This window comes from Chiloscyllium punctatum, chromosome 32 (genome assembly GCF_047496795.1).
Source record: "Chiloscyllium punctatum isolate Juve2018m chromosome 32, sChiPun1.3, whole genome shotgun sequence".
NCBI lineage: Eukaryota > Metazoa > Chordata > Chondrichthyes > Orectolobiformes > Hemiscylliidae > Chiloscyllium > Chiloscyllium punctatum.
In genome coordinates this window covers 50377748-50403732 of record NC_092770.1, presented here as the reverse complement: position 1 = coordinate 50403732, position 25985 = coordinate 50377748, and the positions used below count along the sequence as shown (strand labels likewise).

Sequence of the window (25985 nt, the reverse complement as noted above, 5' to 3'; positions counted from 1 at the left end):
TCTGTGTGTTGTGTTCAATTAGCAAAGGGCTTACCTCCGTATTGTAACAGTTTGGGGGTTTAGGTCCAGGATTTGGACAGATTTAGGCAGATCCAGTCTGTGATTTGGACAGATTTTTACAGATTTGGGGTACGAAGATTCCAGCAGATTTAAACACTTGCCGATTAGTGTCCTAAATCTTTAAATAAAATGTAGTTGAGACAATTTGTTTAATTTTGTTTACTTGTGGTTGATTAAATTAGAAGTGAGAAAAATGGCTCTTAAGGTTGCTAAAGAGTTTCTGGAGTTTGAAGATGATTCCCAAATTTGCCAAGAAAGTTTAGAAGGAAAGAAAAAGACCTTACTTTTAGAATTAACTAAAAGGTTAGCATTGAGTTTAACCAAGGACCAACGTAAAGCTAAAATTGTGAGGAGCTATTCAAACACATAGGTGTTTCAGAGAAACAGACAAGTGTAGTAGAGTTAGAAAAACTTAAATTACAATTGAGGAAAATGGAGTTAAAAGATAAACAAAGAGAGAAAGAGAGGGGAAAAATAAAGAGAGAGGAGGTTCTTAGCATGGCAAAGAGAGAGAGAAGAAAGAGAAAGAGAAAAAGAAGAAAGGGAGAGAATAAGAGAGAAAAGAAAGAGAAAAAGAGAGAAAATTTGAACTTCTGAATTTGCGACTTATTCAAGAAAGTCAAGTTAGCAGGATGGAGATGAAGAGAGAAGAGAGAAGGTAGTAATGTATACAAATTTGTTAAATCATTGCCACACTTTGATGAGAAAGATGTCAAAGCCTTCTTTATTTCATTGGAAAAATTGGCTAGGCAGATGGAGTGGTCAGAGGACTTGTGGGTAATACAACTGGTAGGCAGAGCTAGTGAGGTATTTGCAGCACTGTCAGATGAGGGGGGTCAAGAGATAATGTAGTGGTCAAACAGGCTACTTTGAGTGCTTATGAATTGGTACCAGAAGCATATAGACAGTGGTTCAGAAACATAAAGAATGAATCAGGTCAGACTAATGTTGAGTTTGAAAGAATTAAACATAGTCATTTTGATTGATGGATGTGGGCCTTAAAAATAGATATGACCTCTGAGGCTCTAAGGCATATTATTCTACTGGAGGATTATTCTGCTCTAAACTCACTTCCAGAGACAGTAAGAATTCACATGGATGAACAGAAAGTTCGAGAAGTGACGGGAGCAGCAGAGATGACAGATGAATATGCATTGGTGCATAAGGCAAAGTTTAGCTTCTGGCAAGAATTTCATCCTGTGAGGGATAGAAATTGGGAGAAGGGGACATCCTACACGATGAAACAAAGCGAAGAGCACACTGGTAAGAGTTTACCACAGGTTACAAAAGAAGCCCAAGAAGGTGGAAATAAGATGAAAGACCTCAGGTGTTACCACTGTGGTAAAGTGGGACACACAAAGTCACATTGCTGGTCGTTAAAGAAAGGCACTGTGGGAAAAGATGCAGTAAAAGAAGCTAAGTGGCATGTGTAAAAGTAGTGAAGGAAACCTGAAGAAAGGTTGACGAGCTGCAGGAGAGTGCACAGCCTAAACAGGGGCTGGGTATGGAGTTAGTGCCTGATCTCTATAAAGAATTCATCTCTGTGTGTAAAGTATACTCAGAAAGAATGGGACGGCATGGGGGGCGGGGGGAGCGGAAACAAGAAGTCATATTTTTGAGAGATTGAAAGATACAAGATCTAACCAGTCTCTAATAGTAAGAGATGAATGTATTTGCACTCTTTCTGACATGTTACCTGAGAGAGTGGTAATTTGTGAGATAGTTAGACAGAAATTTTGCATTCCCTATGTAAGATCGGGTTGGAGTGCCAACTCAAGACTGGGGAAGCTACTGTGGGAGTGATTGACAGGGTGTCAATTCCAGGAATCCAGTTTCTTCTCAGGATCCAAGGTGGGAGTGACACCCCTTGTTGTAGAGCAGCCAAAGGAAGACTAGGAAACTGAGGAGCTAAAAGAAAAATACCCTGGTATTTCCCAGACAAGATCCCACTATCATAGCATGAAGCAAAAACTAAAGAGAAAGATGAAGGAGTTGAGGTTCAGTTAGTGAATATCCTGTTTGATGTAATGGTGCAGGAAAAATCTGAACAGGCAGAGGGTCAGAAAGAAGTGTTTAGTCCTGAAAGACTAAGGGACTTACAACAGAAAGATGAGACAATAAAAGATCTATACATTGATGCATACTCAGAAAAGGAGGCAGAGAATATTCCTGAGGGTTATTATCTCAAAGGTAAAATCCTAAGATGAAAATGGAGACTATGACAGGTTAGTGCAGAGGAGAAATGGGCAGAAGTGCACCAGATTGTGTTGCTAGTAGCATACAGACAGGAAGTATTATGGGTAGCACATGAACTACCTGTACGAGGTCACCTAGAAATACAAAAGCATTTCTATTAGCCTGGAATGCACAAGAATGTGGTCAATTTTTGTCAAATGGTAAGCAAGACACAGGCAGTAATAAAACCAGCACCTTTGTTGCCAATTCCCGCATTCGAAGAATCTTTTACGTGGGCTATGATTAATTGTGTGGGTCCCCTCCCGAGAACTAAAAGTGGGAACCAATACTTGTTAACCGTAATGGATGTGTCTATCAGATTTCCAGAGGTAATTCCATTATAGAGTATTAAGGCAAAAAGGGTGGTAGAGGAGTTAGTAACTTTCTTCATGTAGTATGGGCTACCCAGAGAGATTCGGTCAGACCAAGGGAGTAATTTTGCTGCTAGGCTCTTTAATGAAGTCATTGATAGCTTAGGCATATAGCACTTTAAATCAAGTGCGTATCATCCTGAATCCCAGGGAGCTTTAGAAAGGTGGCATCAGACCCTGAAGACCATGTTAAGAGCATACTGTCAGAATTACCCAAATGATTGGGATAAAGGTATCCCATTTGTATTGTTTGCCATTAGAGATGCTCCAAATGAATCAACTCAATTTACCTCCTTTGAGTTAATATTCAGACATGTAATAAGACGGTGTTTGACATTAATTAAGGAGAAATTGAAAGGACCAATGTTGGAAATCTCACACTTAGATTATGTATTAGAAGTGAGGGAGAAATTAAATCAGGTAGGTGAGTTAGCCACATAGCACCTAAAGAGTCATAGAGTCAAAGAGATGTACAGCATGGAAGAGGGCACAGTATAGAATGAAACAGGTGGCAGATCAAAGCTCTGAGACTCAGATGTTTTCCCAAGGGGATGATGTGTTAGTATTGTTACCAATGGTAGGAGATCCCTTCAAAGCCAGGTTTAATGGTCCCTATCAAATTGAGAAAAAGTTGAGTCAGGTTAACTATCGGGTAAAGATGCCAGATGGAAAAAACTGTATCATGTATGTCATGCGAATATGTTGAAACCCTATTATAATGGAGAGAAGGGACTAAAGAAGCAGGTGTTAGTTACTGCCCTGCAAAGTGAGGAATCAAATCCAGCTGTTGTGGAGTTTGACGTGCCTCAAGATGCATTAAACAATGAGGAAGTCATTGAGGAGTGGGATAGGTTAGTAAACTAACTGTCTCAGGAGAATAGAACACTGTTGAAAGGCTTGTTGCAGCAGTATGGGGACATATGCAGGAATAAGATGGGGAGGATCAATGCTATTATGCATGTGGTAGATGTAGGGAATGCTATTCCAAAGAAACAACACACCTGCAGGCTTAATCCTTTCAAAGACACAAAAGTCCAGAAAGGAGTGGATGCGATGCTCATTGAACTGAGTCAGAGTGAATGAAATTCACCGATTGTGTTAGTTCCCAAACCTGACGGGACTCAATGTATTTGTTTGGACTATCGGAAGGTCAACATCATAACAACATTGGACTCATATCCAATACTAAGATTGGAGGACAGTATTGAGAAAGTTCGACAAGCCAGTTACATCACAAAGTTGGAATTACAGTGTGATTATTGGCAGGTACCTTTATGAGAGAAAGCAAAAGGAGTTTCTGCGTTTGTAACCCCAAGTGGGCTTTTTCAATTCAAAATAATGCCCTTTGGAATGAAAAACACACCAGCCAAATTCCAAAGATGCATGAACAGAGTTGTGGCTGGGTTAACAAACTGTGCAGTCTATCTGTATGATGTAGTGATCATTGATGGATCCTGGAAAGATCACATGGTATAGTTGTTAGAGCTTTTTGAATGATTAAGAGAAGCAAAATTGGTAATAAATTTAAAGAACACAGAATTCGTGAATGCAGAGGTGACATTCTTGTGACATAACATCAACCATGGCAGACAGTCTGCAGATGCTGGAGATCAGAGTTGAGAGCGTGTTGCTGGAAACGTACAACAGGTCAGGCAGCATCTGAGGAGTAGGAAAATCGATGTTTCGGGCCAGAGCCATGGAAGGTTGATCCCAAGGAATGCACAGATGAAGGCCATGGAGGAATTTCCACGACCAACCTCAAAGAAAGAGGTGCTTCGATTTTTGGTACTAAGCGGATTCTATCAGAAGTTTGTTCCAAACATCAGCAGCCTAGTGGCACCGTTAACAGATTTGCTGAAGAATAACATAAAATTTCAGTAGACAGAACAATGTCATGAGGCATTTGACAATGTAAAAGCAATATTAACCACCACACCAGTTTTAGCTACACCAAAAGTTTTGAAACCCTTCAAAGTTGCAATCGATACTCGTGACATAGGAGTTGAAGCTACAGGAAGATGATGATGGAATTGAACTGCCAATTGGTTACTTTTCAAAGAAACTCAACACCCACCAGAGAAAATACTCTATGATCGAAAAGGAATTGTTAAGTTTGGTACTGGCCTTACAACATTTTCATGTTTATATGACAAACAATGTGTCAGAGATGGTTGTGTACACAGATCACAATATTCTTACATTCTTGGAATGATTTAAAGACAAGAATATGAGATTACTTCATTGGAGTCTTATGTTACAGACTTTTAATTTACAAATCATACATGTTACGGGTCATAAGAATGTGATAGCAGATGCATTATCGCTGATTTAACTGACAAAATATAAATAAGATTGAACAGATACCAATGACACATACACATGCAGAAGTTAATATGAACTTAAATTAATGTCTAATGTATGTCATGTAATGGGGTTAAGACATAGAAAAAAATGAAGCCATCTTTTCATTATGATGGTTCTTTTTTTTTCTTAAGGTGGTGTATAAAGCTGAAGGTGTGTACTGTACATTTAAGAGAGTGAAAGCTGCAAGCACCTGTCATGTGACTGACTAATAGGCACAAAGGATAATTTGAAGATGTAACATTTGGCTGTAACCTAGATACCTGAGTTGTTTTCACAGCAGTTTGAATATAACCAATCATTTTAAATTATATCCTAAGATATTAAAACCCAATCAAATTTAAATTTTACTATTTTGACAACATCGAACCAACAAGACAATCCGATGTTTGGGGCATAAAAAGCAGGTATTTTGGACAGTTAGCCAGGAGAAAGAGCCATTGTCAGACAGACTGCACAAAAACACTCTCTGTCAAAGGTACCTTTTTAAATATAAAACACCTTTGCAGCCGCAGACCGAAGATGACCTAGGGAGATCCACAAACAGAGGAAGATTAATATCGCAGACAACAGCCGCTGTATGGTTTTGAAAACATTAAGTTGATGTAATTTAATAGGGGCTTTATTAGATCAGTAGATTGTTATAGAGTGGGAGGCAGATAACACATCTTTAAGAGAAAGGAGGCTTAGTGTTGTAAATAGTTATTGTTTCATGTTCACTTTTGGAGCTAAAAAATAAAATTGTTATTTTTCTTTAAAGAGTGGTATTTCGGTAGTTATCTGTCACTCATACTTTAACAGATTATGAGGTGTGGTGAGCTTTTCTTTGTGTTTGGTTTAATTTGCAGAGGGGTTTACCACCATGTCGTAACACAATCTAAAACCAGGTATTAGGAATACATTAAAACAGGACCACACTTGCCAAATGTTTCTGTCTGAGTGTTGATCATTAAAATTCTCATCACAAATGCATCAGGGTATTACTTTTCCACATAACAGCTTACAAATTGAAAACATTTCTCCAGTGTTTTATATGTTAATGTATTTGTTGGTAAATAAATAAATAAATAAATAAATAAATAAATAATTAATTAATGGGCGGCACGGTGGCACAGTGGTTAGCACTGTTGCCTCACAGCGCCTGAGATCCGGGTTCAATTCCCGCCTCAGGTGACTAACTGTGTGGAGTTTGCACGTTCTCCCCGTGTCTGCGTGGGTTTCCTCCGGGTGCTCCGGTTTCCTCCCACAGTCCAAAGATGTGCAGGTTAGGTGAATTGGCCATGCTAAATTGCCCCTAGTGTTAGGTAAGGGGTAAAATGTAGGGATATGGGTGGGTTGCGCTTCGGCGGGGCGGTGTGGACTTGTTGGGCCGAAGGGCCTGTTTCCACACTGTAAGTAATCTAATCTAATCTAATCTAAAAAATCTAAAAGCAGTATTCAGTAAAAATTCAATATCCAATATGGGGGGATAAAGACTATAGGCTGAATGTTATCAAAAATTGGCTAAGTGTCAATTTTGGGAATTTCATTTAGGATTTCTCTCCATCAGTTCTAGTGAGTTATCATATATAATTCTCCTCTGCTCACCTGATTATGTATGCATCCTGCCTCTATTGTGCTGCTCTCACATTATCTTGCACATGCCAACAGTGGAATATCTATCACTGTCAGGCCCTTCTGGGGCTTCCATTGCCGGTGCCATATGTAGAACAGAGCTGCCACTCTTGAATAGCCCTTCAGAGTACATGTATTGTGAGGGAAATGAGAATGAAACACTTCTGAGGGCATGTAGGTAGGACAGATGAAACTTCATTGTAAATAGGTACTCACATTTGTAAATGTGTTGCTAATTTCCACCTTCACCTGTCATTGTAACTGCAGCTGTAAAAAAACAGGATACACATGCTGTCCGTCCTTAGCCCCTCAGCATGTTTCAACTCTGACAGGATGAGTGCTGCTTTTCCCTAAGTGCCCAGCAAAGCACAGTATCTTGTCATTGTTCAGGACTAACTGTGTCCCACTGCCCTGACTGTAACGAGATGGAATCCTTGACTCTATCTATGCTAAGCACCCAACTGACCCTGTCCAAACCACTGGAGTACTAATCTTGGACAATGCTCTTGACTTACAATATTAGTATCCCCAACTGATGACAGTCATACTTCACCTGACTGAGGACTGCTCCTCTTAGCCTTTCAGACATGGTCATTTGGTTGAAGTGCGTGCAATGCGATTTCCACATAAATTTCTAGCAGATGTTGTAGGTATGACATTAGCATAGCATGCTGTCATTAAGCAACATGTCTGGCTTCTAGACTGATGACTGTAAACATGACAAGCTGCCTGGCTTTGTATCTGTGCTAAGAGGTAAAGTAAGATAAAAGTATGAACCTGCAAGGTCTTAATGACACGGCAATGTGCTAAAAGGCAAGGCAGAGATGTTGTAAGCACCCAATGGGTGCAGAGTGAGTGAGCTCTAAGAGAGGAAGTGAAGAAATCTGGGAAACATCGGTACACGAGAATCATGCCTGACCCTGATACAAAGTGACTATCAGCAGCATTGCAATGTAAGGGGTCAGTCCAAAGTGCAGCATTGAAGTGGGTAGCTGTATTTTAAATGTGTTGGGGCTATGATGATACAGTGAGGCTGGTGTGCTTCTGATGCTGACCACCAGGACAGGGTGGGGGAAAGGCTTCAGGTGGTCATTACCATGCAGCATGTCCTGAGGTGTTGGACATTGCTGGCCAGAATGGAGGTCTGCTGGAGCAAGTAGTGAACTGGAGCCACAAGGCAGCTGCTGTGGGCTTCATGTTGGGAGTTGTCACTGTCTAGTTTCTCTCTACTGTGTGGGAGAATAGCAAAATACATATAGGGAGAGGCTGAATAGGCTAGGACTGATTTTCCTGGAGCGTTGGAAACTGAGGGGGTGACCTTATAGAGGTTTATAAAATCATGAAGGGCATGAATAGGGTAAATAGACAAGGTATTTTCCCTGGGGTGAGGAAGAGCAGAACAGGAGGGCATAGGTTTAGGGTGAGAGGGGAAAGATATAAAAGAGACCCAAGAGGGTGTTACATGTATGGAATGAGCTACCAGAGGAAGTGGTGGAGGCTAGTACACGCGCAACATTTAAAAGGCATTTGGATGGGTATATGAATAGGAAGGGTTTGGAGGGATATGGGCCGGGTGCTGGCAGGTGGGACTAGATTGGGTTGGGATAACTGTTTGGCATGGATAAGTTGGACCGATGGGTCTGGTTCTGTGTTGTACATCTCTATGACTCTATGGCTCTATGAGATAAAATAGGTAATAATGAGACGTTAGTGCATGCAAGTATATCACTCACTAGTGAGATCCTTATCCCATTGTTAAAACCTTGGGTGGAAGATTTGATTTATTTTCTTCTTGACTTCAAGAATCTCATTTTTCCAATTTCGCCATCTCTTCCCAAATGACCGGTCATTACCCATGTCATTCAGGGACTAGGAAAATTCTTGGACTTAAAGTTCCATTCCCAACCAACTGAGCAAGCCAGCAATTGCCTCCCACAAAGCCTTTGCAACTTGCCTCAGAAGAGCTGTTATTTAAGCCTCCAATTACTCATTCCATTTTATTTATTCCCAATGACAAAGCAGAGATATGAAGTAAAAATTCATGCTCTGCAGCGGTGTCTCTGATGCTCCTATAGTTAAACAGAGAAGTATCAGGATCAGTTTCATATGCATCTGCAACCACAGGGCAGGCCAGATTGTTCTGTATGCTTTAACTGTAGCAGCAGCTACAGTATAATTCTATAGCAACAAAATCAAATTATGCATTCCAGACAAATTCTAGTCCCCATTGAGACCAATTAGTATTCTGGTCCAACTCACTGTGTTGTGGATGAACACTGCTGGTATTAATAGCAAAGGGGATGTTGCAAAGTCTAAGTTTGTTCCGGAAGGAAATGAAGTGAAATCTGGAATTTGAGTAACAGCAAGTAAACCCATTAATCTGGAGCCAGCATTAACATGGAGGGAGCCAGATATAGAATTTCATGGGAGTTATGGGGTGGGGAGTGGGGGAAGTGCTCTGGAGAATGTCCATAAAAGGGGAGATTTGATAAACAGAAAGGACAAAGACACAGAACTGGGCAGCAATGATAACTAGAGTGAGAATGATCAGAGTGTAGGAAGATAAGAGTGCACCAGCAAATAAAGTTACAGTAGGGAAAAATATTTAAAATACAGAAGAAAGGGCTTTTTTGTGTGAGTGCATAAAGCGTGAATTGATAACACAAATCAAAACAAGTGTGATTTAATAACTATTGGTGACATGGTTGCTAGGTTACCATCACTGGGATCGGAACAATCAAAGCTATTTGGTATTTTGAAGAACGGGAAAAGAGGAAAAGGATATAGGTTAGCTCTGTTAATCATGGCTTAAATCTGTATTAGCGTGAGAAATTACCTTAGTTCAGAGAATCAAAATATACAATTAATTTGGATGGAGATAAGTAATAGTAAAGGAAAGAATCACTGTTGGAGGTGGTTTATAGGGCTCCTGAAAGTATTTATGCTGCATATAAAATAAGAAAAAATGGCAGCTTTTCATAAGAGTACTGCAATAATCATGTGGGAATTTGACCTTCATATGGATTAGACCAATCAAATTTGTAAATATTCAGGACAGTTTCTTGTACTAGAACCTCACAGACTGTTTTAGACCTGACACTATTATACAGGATTAATATATGACCTTATACTAAAGTATCCTGTAAGTAACAGCAATCACAATATGATAGAATTTCACATTCATTTTGAAGGTGAAAAATTGGGTTTGAAATTAGTTTATCGGATTGTAAACTGAAAGACATTACCAGGGTGTGAATACAGAGTTTGCTAAAATGTCCAGGGAAAATAAGTTAAAATATTAAAATAATAGAGAAACAGTGAAAAATATTTAATGAGACATTTCATAACTAGAATAAAATTATACTCAATTGAGAAAGACAGTGAAAAATGGCACCAACTATGACTAACTAAGGAACTTAATAGTGTTAAATTGAAAGAAAGGATAGGTCATGCTGCAAATTTCATAGAATCCGTACATTATGGAAATAGGCCATTTGGTCCAACAAATCCACACCGACCCTCTGAAAAGTATCCCACCCAGACCCATTCCCCTACTCTATTACTTTACATTTCCCCCTGACTAATGCACCTAACCTACACATCCCTGAACTCTATGGGCAATTTAGCATGGCCAATTCACCTAACCTATGCATCTTTGGATTGTGAGAGGAAACCTACACAGATACAGGGAGAATGTACAAACTCTACACAGATAGTCACTTGAGGCTGGAATCAAATCCAGGTCCCTGGCACTCTGAGGCAGCAGTGCTGACCACTGAGCCACTGTGCCACACAGTTCAGCAGCAGGTCAAAAAAAAATTGGGAAGATTTAGAAACTAAAAAACAACAGAGGGAAATTGGAGTAGGTGTGAAAACAAGCAAGAAAAATACTAGACAAGAGTAGTGGTGTAGTGTCAGTGTCTTTTTGTCTAACAGAGGATGAAACTAGAAACTAGTAATGTGAAACAATGGCACAGCAGAGGCTTTGAATAAGTATTTTGTCTGTTTTCAGAGTAGAAGGCACAAAAATCATCCCAGAAATGATAGAAAATCAAGAGGTCAAAGGGAGAGAGGAACTTAAAACAATCACAATTACTAGATTGAAAGTATACTGGGAAAAATAATGGGACTGAAGGCTGACAAATGCCCTGGAACTGAAGGCCAGAGAGCAGAGGAGGGAGTTCTCTTTCTCAGAGAGCAGTAGAAGCTGCATCACTAAATATATTCAATACTGAATTAGACTGATTTTTTTGTTTGACAATGGAGTCAAAAGTGGAATTAAGGACCCAATCAGATCAGCTATAAATGTATTGAATGATGGAACAAGCTTAAGATCATGAGACTGTAAGATGTTGGAGCACAGCAGACCATTTAGTCCATTGAATCTGCTCCATAATTCAATGTGATCATGTCTGATCTGATAATCCTCTATTCTACTTATCTTTTCCCACATAACCCTTTGCTCCTTTACTTTATTCAGTTTTGTTTCTCTCTCTGACATTAATTCAAATTGTTTTCTTTCCTTATTCTAAATCAGTGTTAAATCCATAAAAATGTCTTGCCTTTTACTAACAAACACATGCTAAATAAATAAGAGTGCACAATGGCTAAGATCAAATCTGGCTCCACTCACCATGCCTTACCAAACTCACTTCATTAAATACCTACCCTACCACTAAGACACACTACTCATTAGATTCTAACCCTACCAGTACCTGGAACAACTCATCACTGCTGGGATATCCCAGAATGGACTGGCATCTCTGGCATCAGCACAATCTTTAAAATCCTGTTGTGCACTTGGACAGGTACTGTTAATCTGGAGCTGCCTTGCACAGGGTTCTGATCCTTGCCCTGGATCTGGCAGGCAAGGAGAAATTGGTACCCTGCTTTGTGGCAGGGACAGCGTGGTGCAGATGTAGGATGTTCTCTTGGCCCAGTATCAGCAGTGGAGGCCACAAAACCAGATCATGCCAGGCTGATCTGAGATTGCCATCTGGGTCAGTAGGGTTCCAGCCATCAGGAGAAGTGCACAACAATGTGGGAAGAAGGTCAATGATCTTCTCCACTTCACCAGAATAAGTGCCACTCTCTACCTCAAACTCACTCTATCTCTCCTTCTGCACAAACATCCCATCAAGGCTCATGCTCTACTACTCTTTCTATTACATACAACATCTTCCCCACTCACTGTCACTCACCCCATCCCTGACAGCATTAACTTTGCATTCCCTCTATGTTGTCTGTGCACTTGCTCAGAACATCTTCCTATGTGCGCCAAAAATAACAGCTTGCAACTTCTTTATTACCTGCCTCTCTCTATTTCAGGAGGGAAACAGTCCAGATAGGTCAGAAAGGGTCAAGTCATGTGGTGGGCTGCCCGACATTTGGATCCTCACTTCTTATGAGGAGATGATTCTGATTCTAACTGCTCCGAATGATTGACTGACGCAGCCCAAGCCCCTTGACTGGATCTGGAGAGTGCCTTAGATCTCTGTCTGGGATATCCTGACTAGTTTATTTCTCTTGACTGAGGCCTGCTGACAACCATGACAAGTTGGCTTTGTGCTAAGTAATATAGCAGGACTATAAGCCTTGGTATCTCTGGCTGATGGGAAAGATACAAAAACAAATGGCACAGCATGGATGTTCTCAGCATTAATGTAGGCTCAAAGCAAGTGAGCACTGAGAGCAAGAGAAAAACCAAAAGAAGAAAACCAGCCCAGAATCAGAGCCTGGTCCAGCCCATGAACTGGGTGCATATCCCTAAGCTCAATAGGGAGCGTTACAATAATAATTACTGATGCACGCTGAGGTTGAATTTCAGAAAGTAGATTGATGATGTGCCATGAGAATTCTCAGAGTCTGGCACATATTGGATGCCAATGTCTGTGAATTGGAGGTGCAATGGCCGGGGAGCATGGAACATGCCCTGCAATGTAGGTTTCTGGTGTCCAGTATGAAGATCTCCTAAATCAGGCAGTGAGTTGAAATTGCCAGATACTCTGACTTCCGTGTCAAGAGTTCTCAGTGTCAAGTTTGTTTGCAGCAGGGAGCAGGATGGGAAGCTGCACATTAATGAGGTGGGATGTGCCAGTAGGAAGACCCTTAAGCAATGATCAATTCCCATATGTAGGCAACATGTAGCTCTGTAGCAAGAATCTCACATTGATGCCCAGAACATGGCTAAAAGATACAGCAAGTTGGTCCCCATGTTGAGATGGACTTCACTCAACTTCTCACGACACACTTCTTACCCATATACTTCCTATCAGGATCTGCCCACCTAATTTTAACCTGTGTCCCCTTTCCTGGTCACCCTATAAGGGGAATCAACTCTTTAGCAGCAACCTTATCAAGTCCTCTCAGAATCTTGTTTGTTCATTGTTCTAAACTCCAATGAGTATAGGCCTAACTTACTCAATCTTTTGATTTAGAGTCATAGAGTCATAGAGATGTACAGCACAGAAATAGACCCTGCTGTCCAACTTGTCCATGATGACCAGATATCCCAAGCTAGGATCTGGATTAGTGATGCTGGAAGAGCACAGCAGTTTGGGCAGCTTCAAAATTGACGTTTCGGGCAAAAGCCATTCATCAGGTGGAATCTGGTTTCCAGCATCTGCAGTCATTGTTTTTACCTCATTTTTATCCCAAGCTAATCCAGTCCCACTTGCCAGCACCCGGCCCATAGCTCTCTAACCCCTTCCTATTCATGTACCCATCCAGATGCCTTTTAAATGTTGCAATTGTACTAGCCTCCACCACTTCCTCTGGCAGTTCATTCCATACACACACCACTCTCTGCGTGAAAAAGTTGCCCCTTAGGTCTCTTTTATATCCTTCCCCTCTTGCCCTAAACCTATGCCCTCTAATTCTGGACTCCCTCACCCCAGGGAAAAGACTTTGTCTATTTATCCTATCCATGCTCTTGATGATTTTATAAACCTCTCTAAGGTCACCCCTCAGCCTCTGATGCTCCAGGGAAAACAGCCCCAGCCTATTGAACCTCTCCCTATAGCTCAAATCCTCCAACCCTGGCACCATCCTTGTAAATCCTTTTTGAACCCTTTCAAATTTCACAACATCCTTCCAATAAGAAGGAGACCAGAATTGCATACAATATTCCAAAAGTGGCCTAACCAACATCCTGTACAGCCATAACATGACCTCCCAACTCCTATACTCAATGTTCTGACCACTTGATTTGATTTCATTTATTATTGTCACATATGCCAAGAGACAGTGAAAAATATGGGTTTGTGTGCTAACCAGACAAGTCATACATCAGAGCAATTGAACAAAATGCAGAATATAGTGTTACAGTTACAGAGAAGATTCAGAGAAAGATCAATTCTAAAATATGAGAGGTCCATTCATAAGTCTGATAACAACAGGGAAGAAGCTATTCTTAAATCTGTTGGTATGTGTTTTTAAATTTTGTATCCAATCACGTTCAGGTGAACATTCAATCAACTGCCTATAATGCAGTCATGTCCTTTATTGCTGTCACAATTTTATTTCTTATAGATTGTGAAAATCTGAAATAATCATACTTTTAGATATCAATATTGGAGCGGACATTGGGTATATTACTCCAGATCTGTCCATGTGATGTAGTAACATAGTTAGTTCAGTGCACAGACTTCTAAACGTTATGTCATGGGATGTAGACATCTCTCACCTTTCTTGCCCCCTTTGAGGGCAGTTAAGAATCAACTACACAGGTGGTGTGGAATCCTTTTTCTAAGTGACATTATGGGCTTTTATGAGAATTGATGATGATTTCTTGGTCACTATTGATAAGACTAGCTTTTATTTAAGTATGTTTAAAAATAAATTTATTAAATTTAAATCCCACCACCTTTATTATGAGTATTTCAGCATCTCCTCACTGAAGAATAATTTAGTAGTGAGTGATCCTTGTTATGTGTAAATGTGCAGAATAATATAGTTTTTGACTTTTAATGAATAAAACGGTAAAATAACATATTATAATGTTATAATGTAACAGTATAACATAATTGGAAGTATTTCTTCTTAAAATATTCAACTTTCTTGATTTCAAACCTGTTTCTGTTTATTCTAGATGGAGAAAGAACACTCGCTTTTCAGTCAAAGAAAACAGGTATAAAACAAACCAGATTTACAATAACATGACTTGTGGAACATATTTAATGACTTCTTCAGATTTCTTAATATTGTAATAATATAAATGGAATTTAACAGATTGTGACAATTTGGCAACATAAAGTGGGAAGGCAAATGCAATGTTGAGAACAAAAAAAAAATTAATTATCTGATATTTGGATGCACACTTGCATGCCTATGGTCAGAGAACAGAAATTACATTATAACATATATAGTCCCAAACTATGAAAAATGACTGAATCAAATAATGTATGAATCAGTAGATAAGTTCTTCACATGCACACTAGTGTTTCCTGCTGTTTTGTTTTCAAGTAATATGATTCCTAATATATAAATGCTTTTAGAAACAAGAACATTCTCTCCTTATTATTCCATCCCTTCTCATTCAGAAACACATGTGATTATCTCTTCAAATCACATACAGACAGTCTAGTGAAATGGCAATTCCTTTTGATATATTCCATATTTGTTAAATTTAAGGTGAAAAGTTTAGACCTAACTCCCTGTTTTTATATGACACAATACCAAACAAGTTAAGCCTACACGCTTCACTAAATCTGAATAGAATTGGTGAATATAATTAAACTACTATAAATATATGCAAAGAAAAATGTTAAAGAACAAATTGTCAAGGCAATAAGATGTTTGTATACTTAGAAATCTGTTATATTGCTTTATTTGTATATCTTCTCGCAAAGGTCTAGTTTGAAGGATAACCATATCGGTCATAAATTAATCATGTTTAAAGGCCCAAAATGTAAAGGGTACAATTTTATGACAAGGAAGTGCTTGTAAAACCTTTTGACAATCACTTGATATAAAAGCATGACTTGCATCAACATACCAATCAATTGGTTCTACTAACTCTTCTCCTTCAATTATAGAGTTATAGAGTCATACAGATGTACAGCATGGAAACACACCCTTCGGTCTAACCCATCCATGCCGACCAGATATCCCAACCCAATCTAGTCCCACCTACCAGCACCCACCCCATATCCCTCCAAACCCTTCCTATTCATGTACCCATCCAAATGCCTTTTAAATGTTGCAACTGTACCAGCCTTCACCACTTCCTCTGGCAGCTCATTCCATACATGTACCGCCCTCTGCGTGAAAACGTTGCCCCTTGGGTCCTTTTTATATCTTTTCCCTCTCACCCTAAACCTATGCCCTCTAGTTCTGGTCTCCCTGGCCCCAGGGAAAAGACTTTGTCTATTTATCCTATCCATGTCCCTCATAATTTTGTAAACCTCTATAAGGTCACCCCTCAGCCTCCGAGGCTCCAGGGAAAACGCCCCAGCCTGTTCAGCCTCTCCCTATAGCTCAAATCCTCCAACCCTGGCAACATCCTTGTAAATCTTTTCTGAACCCTTTCAAGTTTCACAACATCTTTCTGATAGGAGGTAGACCAGAATTGCATGCAATATTCCAACAGTGGCCTAACCAATGTCCTGTACAGTCGCAACATGACCTCCTAACTCCTGTACTCAATACTCTGACCAATAAAGGAAAGCATACCAAATGCCTTCTTCACTATCCTATCTACCTGTGACTCCACTTCTATAGTTTTGAAACATATTTTAACAATATAAATTAACTTGTATATAAGATGTTTTTAAAAGGTACAGCTATAATGCAAAGGAGGATACTATAGCTCAGGGCAAGTTCTGACACATATATTTTTTGTAAAATAACTGACTTGGTGTATAATATGTTGCTTGTATCGTTAGGCTTTTTTTAGTGCCTTGTAGGATTCCACAGTCTCATATTATATATATAGTTTGGACATGGGTTTTAGAGCATATTTCAAAATTTGAAGATGTCACAATACTTAGAAATGTGGCAAATAATGTTTACATATGGTTACAGACTTCTCAATTTTATTGAGGGACTAGAATTAGAAGAGCTGGCCTTTTGACATATTGATGCAAGTCATGCAGTTACATGCTGTGACTGCAAGAAAAGGTTTTGCCAAGGTTTTCATTGTCATAAACAGAATCCTTTAAATGAGCAGATGCATAGTGGATGTAATTTAATGCCAAAGGATATGAAGTCATACTTTTAGGCAAGAAGAATGAGGAAGGGCAATGTAACTAAATGGTACAATTTTATAATGGGTATAGGGAAAGAGATCTGTACCTGGCAGTGAAGGTGACAGAATATGTTGACGAAATGTTAACTGAAATCCTGCAGCACGTTTTTAAAAAAATGCGATAAAATTAGAGAAACTAGGATAGTTCTGCTTAGAACAGAGAAGGTTCAGGGAGATTTAATAGAGGTGCTCAAAATCATAAATGTAGAGAGTAAATAAGGAGAAATAATTTGGGTAAACAAAAAAAACCTAAATTCAAGGTACTTATCAAAAGAACCAGATGTGAGGTAGGAGAATTTTGTTTCACAGCAGGTTATGACATTGTAGACACTGCTTGAAAGGGTGGAAGAAGTAGGTTATATAATAATCTTCAAGAAAAATTTGTAGAATGCTTGATTAGTGAACATTTGTAGCATGGTGGATTAAGGGCAGGAGGTTGGGAATTGGATAGTTTTAAGACTTAATTTGGTAACAAGGAATGAGTAAAATGTTGAAACCTATTATTATTTGTGAGATGTCTGTTTGGCAACCACATAATTCATAAAGAGCATCAACATTTGCAGTTCCTCTCATCAAGATAGGAGGAGCAGCTTAGTTGTGGTGAGCTGGCAATCCACCGAGATTCAGGATACCAGCACCTGCTGAAATTTGCCTCAGAAAAGAAGTATGGCAGAGTGGATTAATTCATCCTACATCAAATAAAACTTTACAACCCCTGAACAACCTCACAAATGAACTCAAAATAGTTGACATTAATGTTAGTATGTTGAGACTTAAGAAGAACATGGGTTTCCAAAAAATAAGGTTGAACTTGAAAAGATCTTTCTTATATTTTACACTGTCTGCCACATTTTAGTTACTGTTAACTATTTTGCTTACCAAAATCATCAGTTAGGTACAGGCACTTCAACATGTCTATATTTATAATGGGACCTTCTCAATAAACTGATTTATTAAAGTATTCTGATAGGAATGAAGAAAACATATTGGGTCCTCAAATTCTGCATTCAAATAAATCTATTAAAAGGCTAAAATTGGAACACTTTCTCCTTCCTGACACCTCGGAGCATTTCCTCTGTTGTGGAGTTGCTGCACATGGTGCATCAGGTCAGGGCTCCTGGAATAAAATGAGAGAGTGGACGGGAAATACCAACTTCAAAAAAGATTGGCAAGGGGAGGATTGCCAGATGAAAAGACCAATGAGCACCAGCATGAGTTAGCAGGGTTGGAGAAGAGCATCCCTTACAGGGCAGGGAGTTGGAAGAGGTGTAATGTCTCTGTGAATTCACCTCAAAGGCGCAGAGTACTTTCAAGAACGGAGGCAGAGTTAAATTGGGAAAGTGAAAACTAAAAATAGTTTAAAGTTTAATTGGTACTCCCATACCATCATTAATTGGGGGTCAGTTTGAGATAGTGTAAGTGGGAAATTAGTGCCCCAGAATTGAAAGAATGAATTTATTATTTTGCTTCTGGTGCCACTGTGACCATCATCTGTGGATCACTCCTATTAGCTTCTCAAAACAAGAATACTCCCTGGCTGCTGCTCATCCAAATCTGTCCAACCCCCACCCTGCTTCCCCACCACACCAAAAGACATATCTGGAGGTTGACTGAGTCACAGTATTACTGTTGTCTGGATGCCCTGGATCACTGTCATTGCCCCACTTCCACCTAGCCACCAATCAAACATTAATAAGGGCAGTCTCTCATAAGTTAGTGGAGTAGCCAGTGGGTTCGCTGCTAGCCAATGAGCTGCCCAAAGTCCATGCTGAAGAGAAGATTTACCCCTGACGTTTCCTTCTTCCTCAATTTAATTGTCATAAGTTTCTGGGTTTCTTTGTCCATTCTGTGTCGCTAATTTAAAGGTTTCTCCTTGCTCATCTCTACCATTTCAGTGGAACACATATTCTTCATTTCAACATAAACAGCTTTAAATCACAGTCTTATGAGATAAATAAAAGTCACCAGATTTAGTTTTGTAGTTAGATGAGACAGTGATTTTATCGTTTGACTTCTCCACTCTGTAGAATTTACAAAGTCTTTGCTGGAAATTATCTGGGAAATTGTAGGATTTAAGCCCAGACCTAACATTTGTGGTACGGTTTCTTGGCACATTACCACACTGTAATTAGGGCTGATCATCTTGATTTAAAACATTTATAAAAAGTTTATAATCGAGTCTAAAATATGCTTACTAAAATTAGTTAGCATGTGGTAAAAGACTGGTACTTAATAGTCTTCTGTCTCACATGGAACATGTCGCTTGTGTAAGTAATGGATAACTGGAAGTAACTTTTAAGGCTGTAATCCAGCTGAAAATAACATATATAAGTATGCCTCAATCAAGTCCAAATTATCATTAGAACTAAAATAACTACTTTTAAAGCAATCAATCTGTGGCATTTGAGAATGTTGATCTCTCTATCAATTTCAAAATCTTGAATAATTAAGGCATTGTGCATTCACCCCTCCCTCCCCCTAACCAACCTCACCTTCCAGACGAGCCAAAACTTGCTGGAAACTGAAACTGATCTTATCATTTCAATGTCCCAGGGAAAAGACTAAAAGAACAAAGGAGTGTTCAAATAGCTAAGGAGATGAAAATCTATGGTAGAGACCTATACAAGTAAAAGTATGGGAAAAAAGGTTGGATATCTTGTAAAAGAGAGAAAGAAACTGCTTTTTCAGGTAATCTAATGTGAAATTAGAAAATGCTGAATCTACAATGGGGTTAATATTAACATAGAGCTTCAGTAGTTGGCAGGCATGGTATGTGGAAGATCTTGCTGTTGATTGATGGTTAGTGAAAGGTTTAATGCTGAGCTTGCCTTAAGCTCCACCCATTCATATGATGTCATTAGTACTTGGGTGGGGAAAGGCAGAACATCTCGAAAACGACAGACCTGAAGTCTTAGTAACAATGTTTGTCTTATTAATGCAACTTGTATCTAATTGCTATCAGTTAAAAGCCTACATTTTTGGCTAAGAGAGAATCTTGTAAAAACTCACCAGTAGTTTTCCTCTGCCACTGCAAACCAAGTAGATCCATGCAGTCAATGAAAGAGCAATAGTGGAATCAAACTACCCCAATCACAAGTTGGTAGTGGGTGGCATTAAAACATATACAAAACAGTGGCAGTAGGAGCACCATAGCTGAATGGATAAAGTCTGATATCAGCTACAGCAACTGAACAGTCCAGTAGTCTGCAGACTCATGGAAAGATCAACAAGGCACTTAATGTGAAAGCCTTTACTTCAGACCTGGTAAGAGAAGGATAGTTTCTGGGATTCTTTGTCCATTCTGTGTCACTAATTTAAAGGTTTCTCCTTGCTCAACAGGGATTTTCAACTTTACTCATACAGTTCCAATGCGTGTTTGCTTCCGAGCTGAATCTCTAATCAGGAATGTCCTTATGCATCCTTGCTTTCTGGTGAAATGTGCAATATGACTAGCTTCTACCTCACACTTAAAAGGAATACTTCCAGTTCACAAAAATCATTACTGCCATAGCGAACAAATGTCACAAGGCATGGCTACAGTCAGGAAGTCAAAGCCATAAAAATAATTCAGACTGAAATTTCAGCATTGGTAATGTTGTAAACCAGAACTATGGTGACAAAGGGCAATTGAAAAGCCTAACTAGGAAGAGTTTGACAGAAGAAGATGGTAAGAATGCTGTTGAGATGGTGATTAGAATAGGAGGTTAATAACTAAACCACAGTTAAGGTGGGAAGAGTTTTATTAAGACCAAAGGCACAAAGTTTTATTTGGAAAGTTGGGGAAAATGTTGGGTGTTGTTTTTTAGGCAGTCAAAGATCAGTAATCACCCATTATAATTGCAGAAATGCAGAAAAACCCGATTTTGGCTGATGAAGGTGGGAAATTTCCATTTTGACCACACAACCATGAAAAAACTCCTTGTAAGCAGTACTGAGAGGGATTACAGAATATAAACCTTCAAAAGAAGGAAATTAAACCAAAACAGCTGTACTTAACAATTTAAAAATTTCTAAGGCAAGGAAAATAAAATGCAGTGCTGCATTGAGGAAGTAACGTTGTATTTGGGAAAGAGCTTAAAGCAACAAGATTAAAAACCGTTAAAGCTACAAATAAAAGTAATATTAAGATACTGTATGATTAAAAAGTAGGGAGAATAAATAATCACATTGGGATGAAATTGCAGGAGAACTAATATTGCCGAGTAGATTTTGTATCAATGATTGTCCAAACAGAATACAGGATTAGGTAAAACCGTTTGTATGATACCGAATTGTTTCCAAATGAGATATTAAATCACAAAGTATTCAATAGAACCTACAGCTGATGACATTAAAGCTCATCAATATAGATTTAGAGGTCTCTCTCATTGGTCAGGGTCTCAGATGTCGGTGCTGAGTTTTACAGTACAATGCAAAATGGTTCATTGATCAAGATCTCAGTGATTTAGAGATTAGTTGATTGACTGACTTGGCAGACCAGTTGGGCACGGCTGCATGTGCATCTTTAATATTTTCTTCTGAATATAACAGATACTGAGGAATGGTAAAGAAGGAAATAACCGGAGTGGGATGGAGCAGGATTGGATTAAGTAAGGATAATGTTACAGTTCTAAATAGAGTGGATATACTAGATGGTTTTGGATTGAATCTACTTTGGCTTAAATTAAGGATGGCAGCCTATTGCACTACTAAGAACTTTATAATAGAACTTCAAAAAGTAAGAAGGAGAAGAGTGTTTTTTTTGGTGAGTTGCAAAGCATGCAACAGAAATAGCATAGAAATACGAGGTGACTTCAATAACCTAAATATAGACTGGGGAAAGTATATTGCCAAGGCTAGCAAAGGTGACAAATTGCTATTGTGTATACAAGAGAACTTTCTCAATCAGTATGTCTTGAGTCCAATGAGGAAGGAGTGTTGGATCTGCCTCTGAACAATAAAATTGGGCAAATGGAGGGTAAATAGAAGAATAGGAGCAGGAGGAGGCCATTTGACCCCTTCAAGCCTGCCTTGCCATTCTCTAAACTGATCTGCCTAAAGCCTCAACACCTCTCTCATATAGGTTCATCAAAGCCCTCAACTCCCCAATATTTCAAAAGTGTTATCTACCTCCACTTTAAATACTTTCGGTGATCTAGCCTCCACAAACCTCTGGGAGAATTCCAGACATTCACCACTCTCTTGGAGAAGGAATTCCTTCACAATAAAATGATTGTCTCCTTATTAACCAGTACCACTTCAGAACCTTTTATGTTTTAATAAGATCTCTCCCCAATCTAAGCTCTAATAAATAAAGGCCTAATTTGTTTAGTTATTCTGGGTCAGATAATCCCTTATTCCCAGAAACAGCCTTCTGAATCTCTTTTAAACTGCCTCTAATACGGGGACCAAAACAGTACACAGTACAGTCAAATGGATGATTTCCACACTTTTCATAGCATAGCAAACGTTACCTGGCTTTTTCAACACATTTTCCAACATAGCCATTGCCTGTATTATTGATTTTGAACAGTTGTAAAAATATTTCTGAAAACAAATGCTGGAGATCACAGCTGGTCAAGCAGCATCCGTGGAGAGAGACCAAGCTAATGTTTCAAGTCTCGATGACTGTTCATCAGAGCTGTAAAAAGATTTCCCTATTTTTAAACAGCAATCTCCTAGCAATAAAGGCCAACATTCTGTTTGCTTTCTTAATTACTTGCTGCACTAGCTTGCTAAATTTTTGTATTTCAGGCACAGGCACACCCAGATTCCTCTCCGTTGCACATTTTTGGAGTCTCTCTCCCTTTAACTAATAGATTGATCTTTGATTATTCCTACCTCAGACTTTCCTACATGAAACTCCATCTGTCAAGTTTTTGCCCAGTCACTATCTCTGCTCCTTGCAGATTCTTTATGCTCTCAGCATCCCAATTATTTTTGTATTGCTGGTATATTTTTTACCTATTTGGATATAGTGCCCATTATCCCTGTCCTCAAAGTCATTAATGTACATAAGAAATAATAGACTGATTCCTGTGGCATCTGCTTGTTACGTCTTTCCAGAGCTTTTAAAAGACACATTCATTCTAATTCTATCTTCTGTGAATTAACTAATCCACAATCCATGCTAATACTACCAATGCAGTGATCTCTTAACTTGTGCAACAACCTTTAATGTTGCTCATTATCAAATGTTTCCTGGAAATCCAAATACTACATTGCACCACACAGCAATGAGACACCTATTAAGGGGGATTATTATCAGCCTCATTACCTGCGCTTCTTAACTCTATAAATGCAGCTTGTATCCTCGCATAAGCCATGAGGAAACCAAATGCTGAAAGTACGCAACATTAAAAGTCAGAACAGGTACCTGGCAATTTCAAATCACCACTTGTCCTTCTGATCTTGGACAATTGACATCAAAAGCTCAGGTAACTTTCCAAGGCACCAGCTGTAATCTATCCAATCCCCACCGATCTACCTACACACCCCACCCCCATCTCCACATCCCCCAGCACATCCCCGACCCTGTAATCACCCCATCCACAGACACTGGCCTTTGAAGTATGGTTTAACCAACATTAAGAATAAGGTAAAAACAATGACTGCAGATGCTGAAAACCAAATACTGGATTAGTGGTGCTGGAAGAGCACAGCAGTTCAGGCAGCATCCAACGAGCAGCGAAATCGACGTTTCAGGCAAAAGCCCTTCATCACTTTTGCCCGACACGTCGATTTTGCTGCTCGTTGGATGCTGCTGTGCTCTTCCAGCACCACTTATCCAGTACAAGATTAAGAATATACAACATAGAGCAGGACAGCACAGAAATAGGTTGTTCAGCCCACCATGTTTGTGCTGATCATGACCCTCTTCTAAATTTACCCCACCCAGCTGCACTCTATTCCCTGCCTGTTTATGTGTTTGTCTAAATACCTCTTAAATATTGCTATCTTATCTGCTTTTACCACCTCTCCTGGGAGTGCTTTCCAGGCACCTATCACCCTCAGTGTAAAAAAACTTGCCTTTCACAGCTCCTTTAAATTTTTCCTCTCTCAGTTTAAAATTATAATCCTTAGTATTTGACATTTCCAGTATGGGAAAAAGACTCCAGCTATCCACCCTATCCATGCTTCTCATAATTTTATATACTTCTACCTCACAACCTCCGATAATCTATCAAAAACAATCCAAGTTTATCCAACCTCTCCTTATAGCTAATACACTCCATTCCAGGCAACATTCTTGTAAACCTGTTTTACATCTTCTCCAAAGCCTCCATGTCCTCTCTATAGTGTGGCAACCAGAACTGCGGACAGTATTCTAAATGTTGCCTAACTAAAGTTTTATACAGCTTTAAACATGACTTGTCAACTTTTATACTCAGTGCCTTAACTAATGAAGAGAAACATGCTGTATGCCTTCTTTACCACTTTATTCACGTGTGTTGCCATACTCATGGACTTGCACCCCAAGATCTCTCCGTATATTAATGCTCCTAAGGATTCTGCCATTTACTGTATACTTTCCTCTTGTTTTGGAACTCCCAAAATGCATCACCTCAAACTTGTCCAGATTAAACTCTATCTGCCATTTCTCTGTCCAACTTCTGAACTATATATCCAGCTGTATCCTTTGACAACCTTTCTCACAATCCACCACTCCACCAATTTTCGAGCCATCCTCAAATTTATGAATCGGATACGTACATTTTCACCCAAATCATTTATATATATAATAGACAATAGAGGTCCCAGCACAGAACCTTGTGAAATACCACTAGTCACATACCAGTTACTCAGTAAAACTATTCCTTCAGAACTACCCTCTGTCTTCTATGACCAAGCCAATTTTGTATCCCACTTACTAAATCACCATGGATGCATTGTGACTTCTTCTTCTGGACCTGCCTACCATGATGACCCTTATCAAGTGCTTTGTTAGACTGCAGGTGCAGGAATCCAAGAGACTGGAAGAACACAGCAAGCCAGGCAGCATCAGAAGGTGGAGAAGTCAATGTTTTGGGTATAACTATTTTTCAGGTTTCAAAAGCTTTAGCAAAGTTCATGTAGACAACATTTACTGCCCTATCCCCATCTTCGTCAAAAAATTCCATCAAATTTGTGACACAAGACCTTCCCCATACATCAACATTATTGGCAGTCCCTCATAGACGAAGATGACTGTCTTCCACTCTCAGGATGAGCCTGTAGGTGACTGTACAGTCTGATGAGGTGACCACAGGCTCTGTTATACTTGGGTTAGAAAGTTGTCATGGGAAGGGTTGGGTGGGGTATTGATGTGGGAGTGCGCTCCTTATGCTATTTTCTCCTGGCTTCTACTTTTTCGTGACAGCAAGTCTCGAGGTGCACAACACCAGCCCAGATGCTCCTCCTCCACTTCAGACAATCTTAGGCCAGTGATTCACAGGTATCTTTGGGAATGCTGCACTTCACCAGTGAGGCCTTGAGGGTATCACTGAAGCACTTCCTCTGTCCATCTGGGACTCACCTGCCATTTCGGAGCTGGGGGTAAAGCACCTGCTTGGGGAGTCCTGTGTCAGTCATGGGGACGACGTTACCAGCCCATCATAGCCGATCAAGGGTGGTCAGTGCCTTGATGCTGGGGATGTTGGCCTGGTCAAGTATGCTGGTGTTGGTGTATCTTTCTTCCCAGTGAATTCACAGGATCTCACACAGGTAGTGTTGCGGTACTGCTCCAGTGCTTAGAGGTATCTGCTGTAGACCATGTCTCAGAGCTGTATAAGAGGGTGGGAACCACCACAGATCTGTAAACCATGAGCTTAGAGTCGGATCTGATGCTGTTGTCCTTGAACACCCTTTTCCCCAGGAGGCCAAGGGCTGTGCTAGCACACGGAGGTGGTGCTGGATCTCTTAATCTCTTCTTCCCCACACAAAGCCATGCTGACTATTCTCAACAAATCCATGACTTTCCAAATGCCAGTAAATCCTGTCCCTAAGAATCTTTTCCAATAATGTATGTCTTGCCAGCTTATAATTTCATGGATCATCTCTGTTGCCCTTCTTAAACAAAGAAACAACATTGGCTATTCTCCAGTCTTCTGGACCTATGCCTGAGGACACAAATATCTCTG

The 25985-nt window shown here is 39.6% G+C and overlaps 1 protein-coding gene across 2 annotated transcripts in view; it reads left to right on the top strand.

The window, feature by feature from the left end:
- Positions 1–25985, top strand: part of LOC140458159 (FYVE, RhoGEF and PH domain-containing protein 4-like) — a 257059-nt gene that overhangs the window by 38773 nt on the left and 192301 nt on the right. For both annotated transcript variants that reach the window (XM_072552324.1, XM_072552327.1), the window contains one exon: positions 14731–14769. In XM_072552324.1, coding sequence (XP_072408425.1) covers positions 14731–14769 — 39 coding nt within the window. Of the gene's footprint in view, positions 1–14730; positions 14770–25985 lie in introns of those variants that run through there.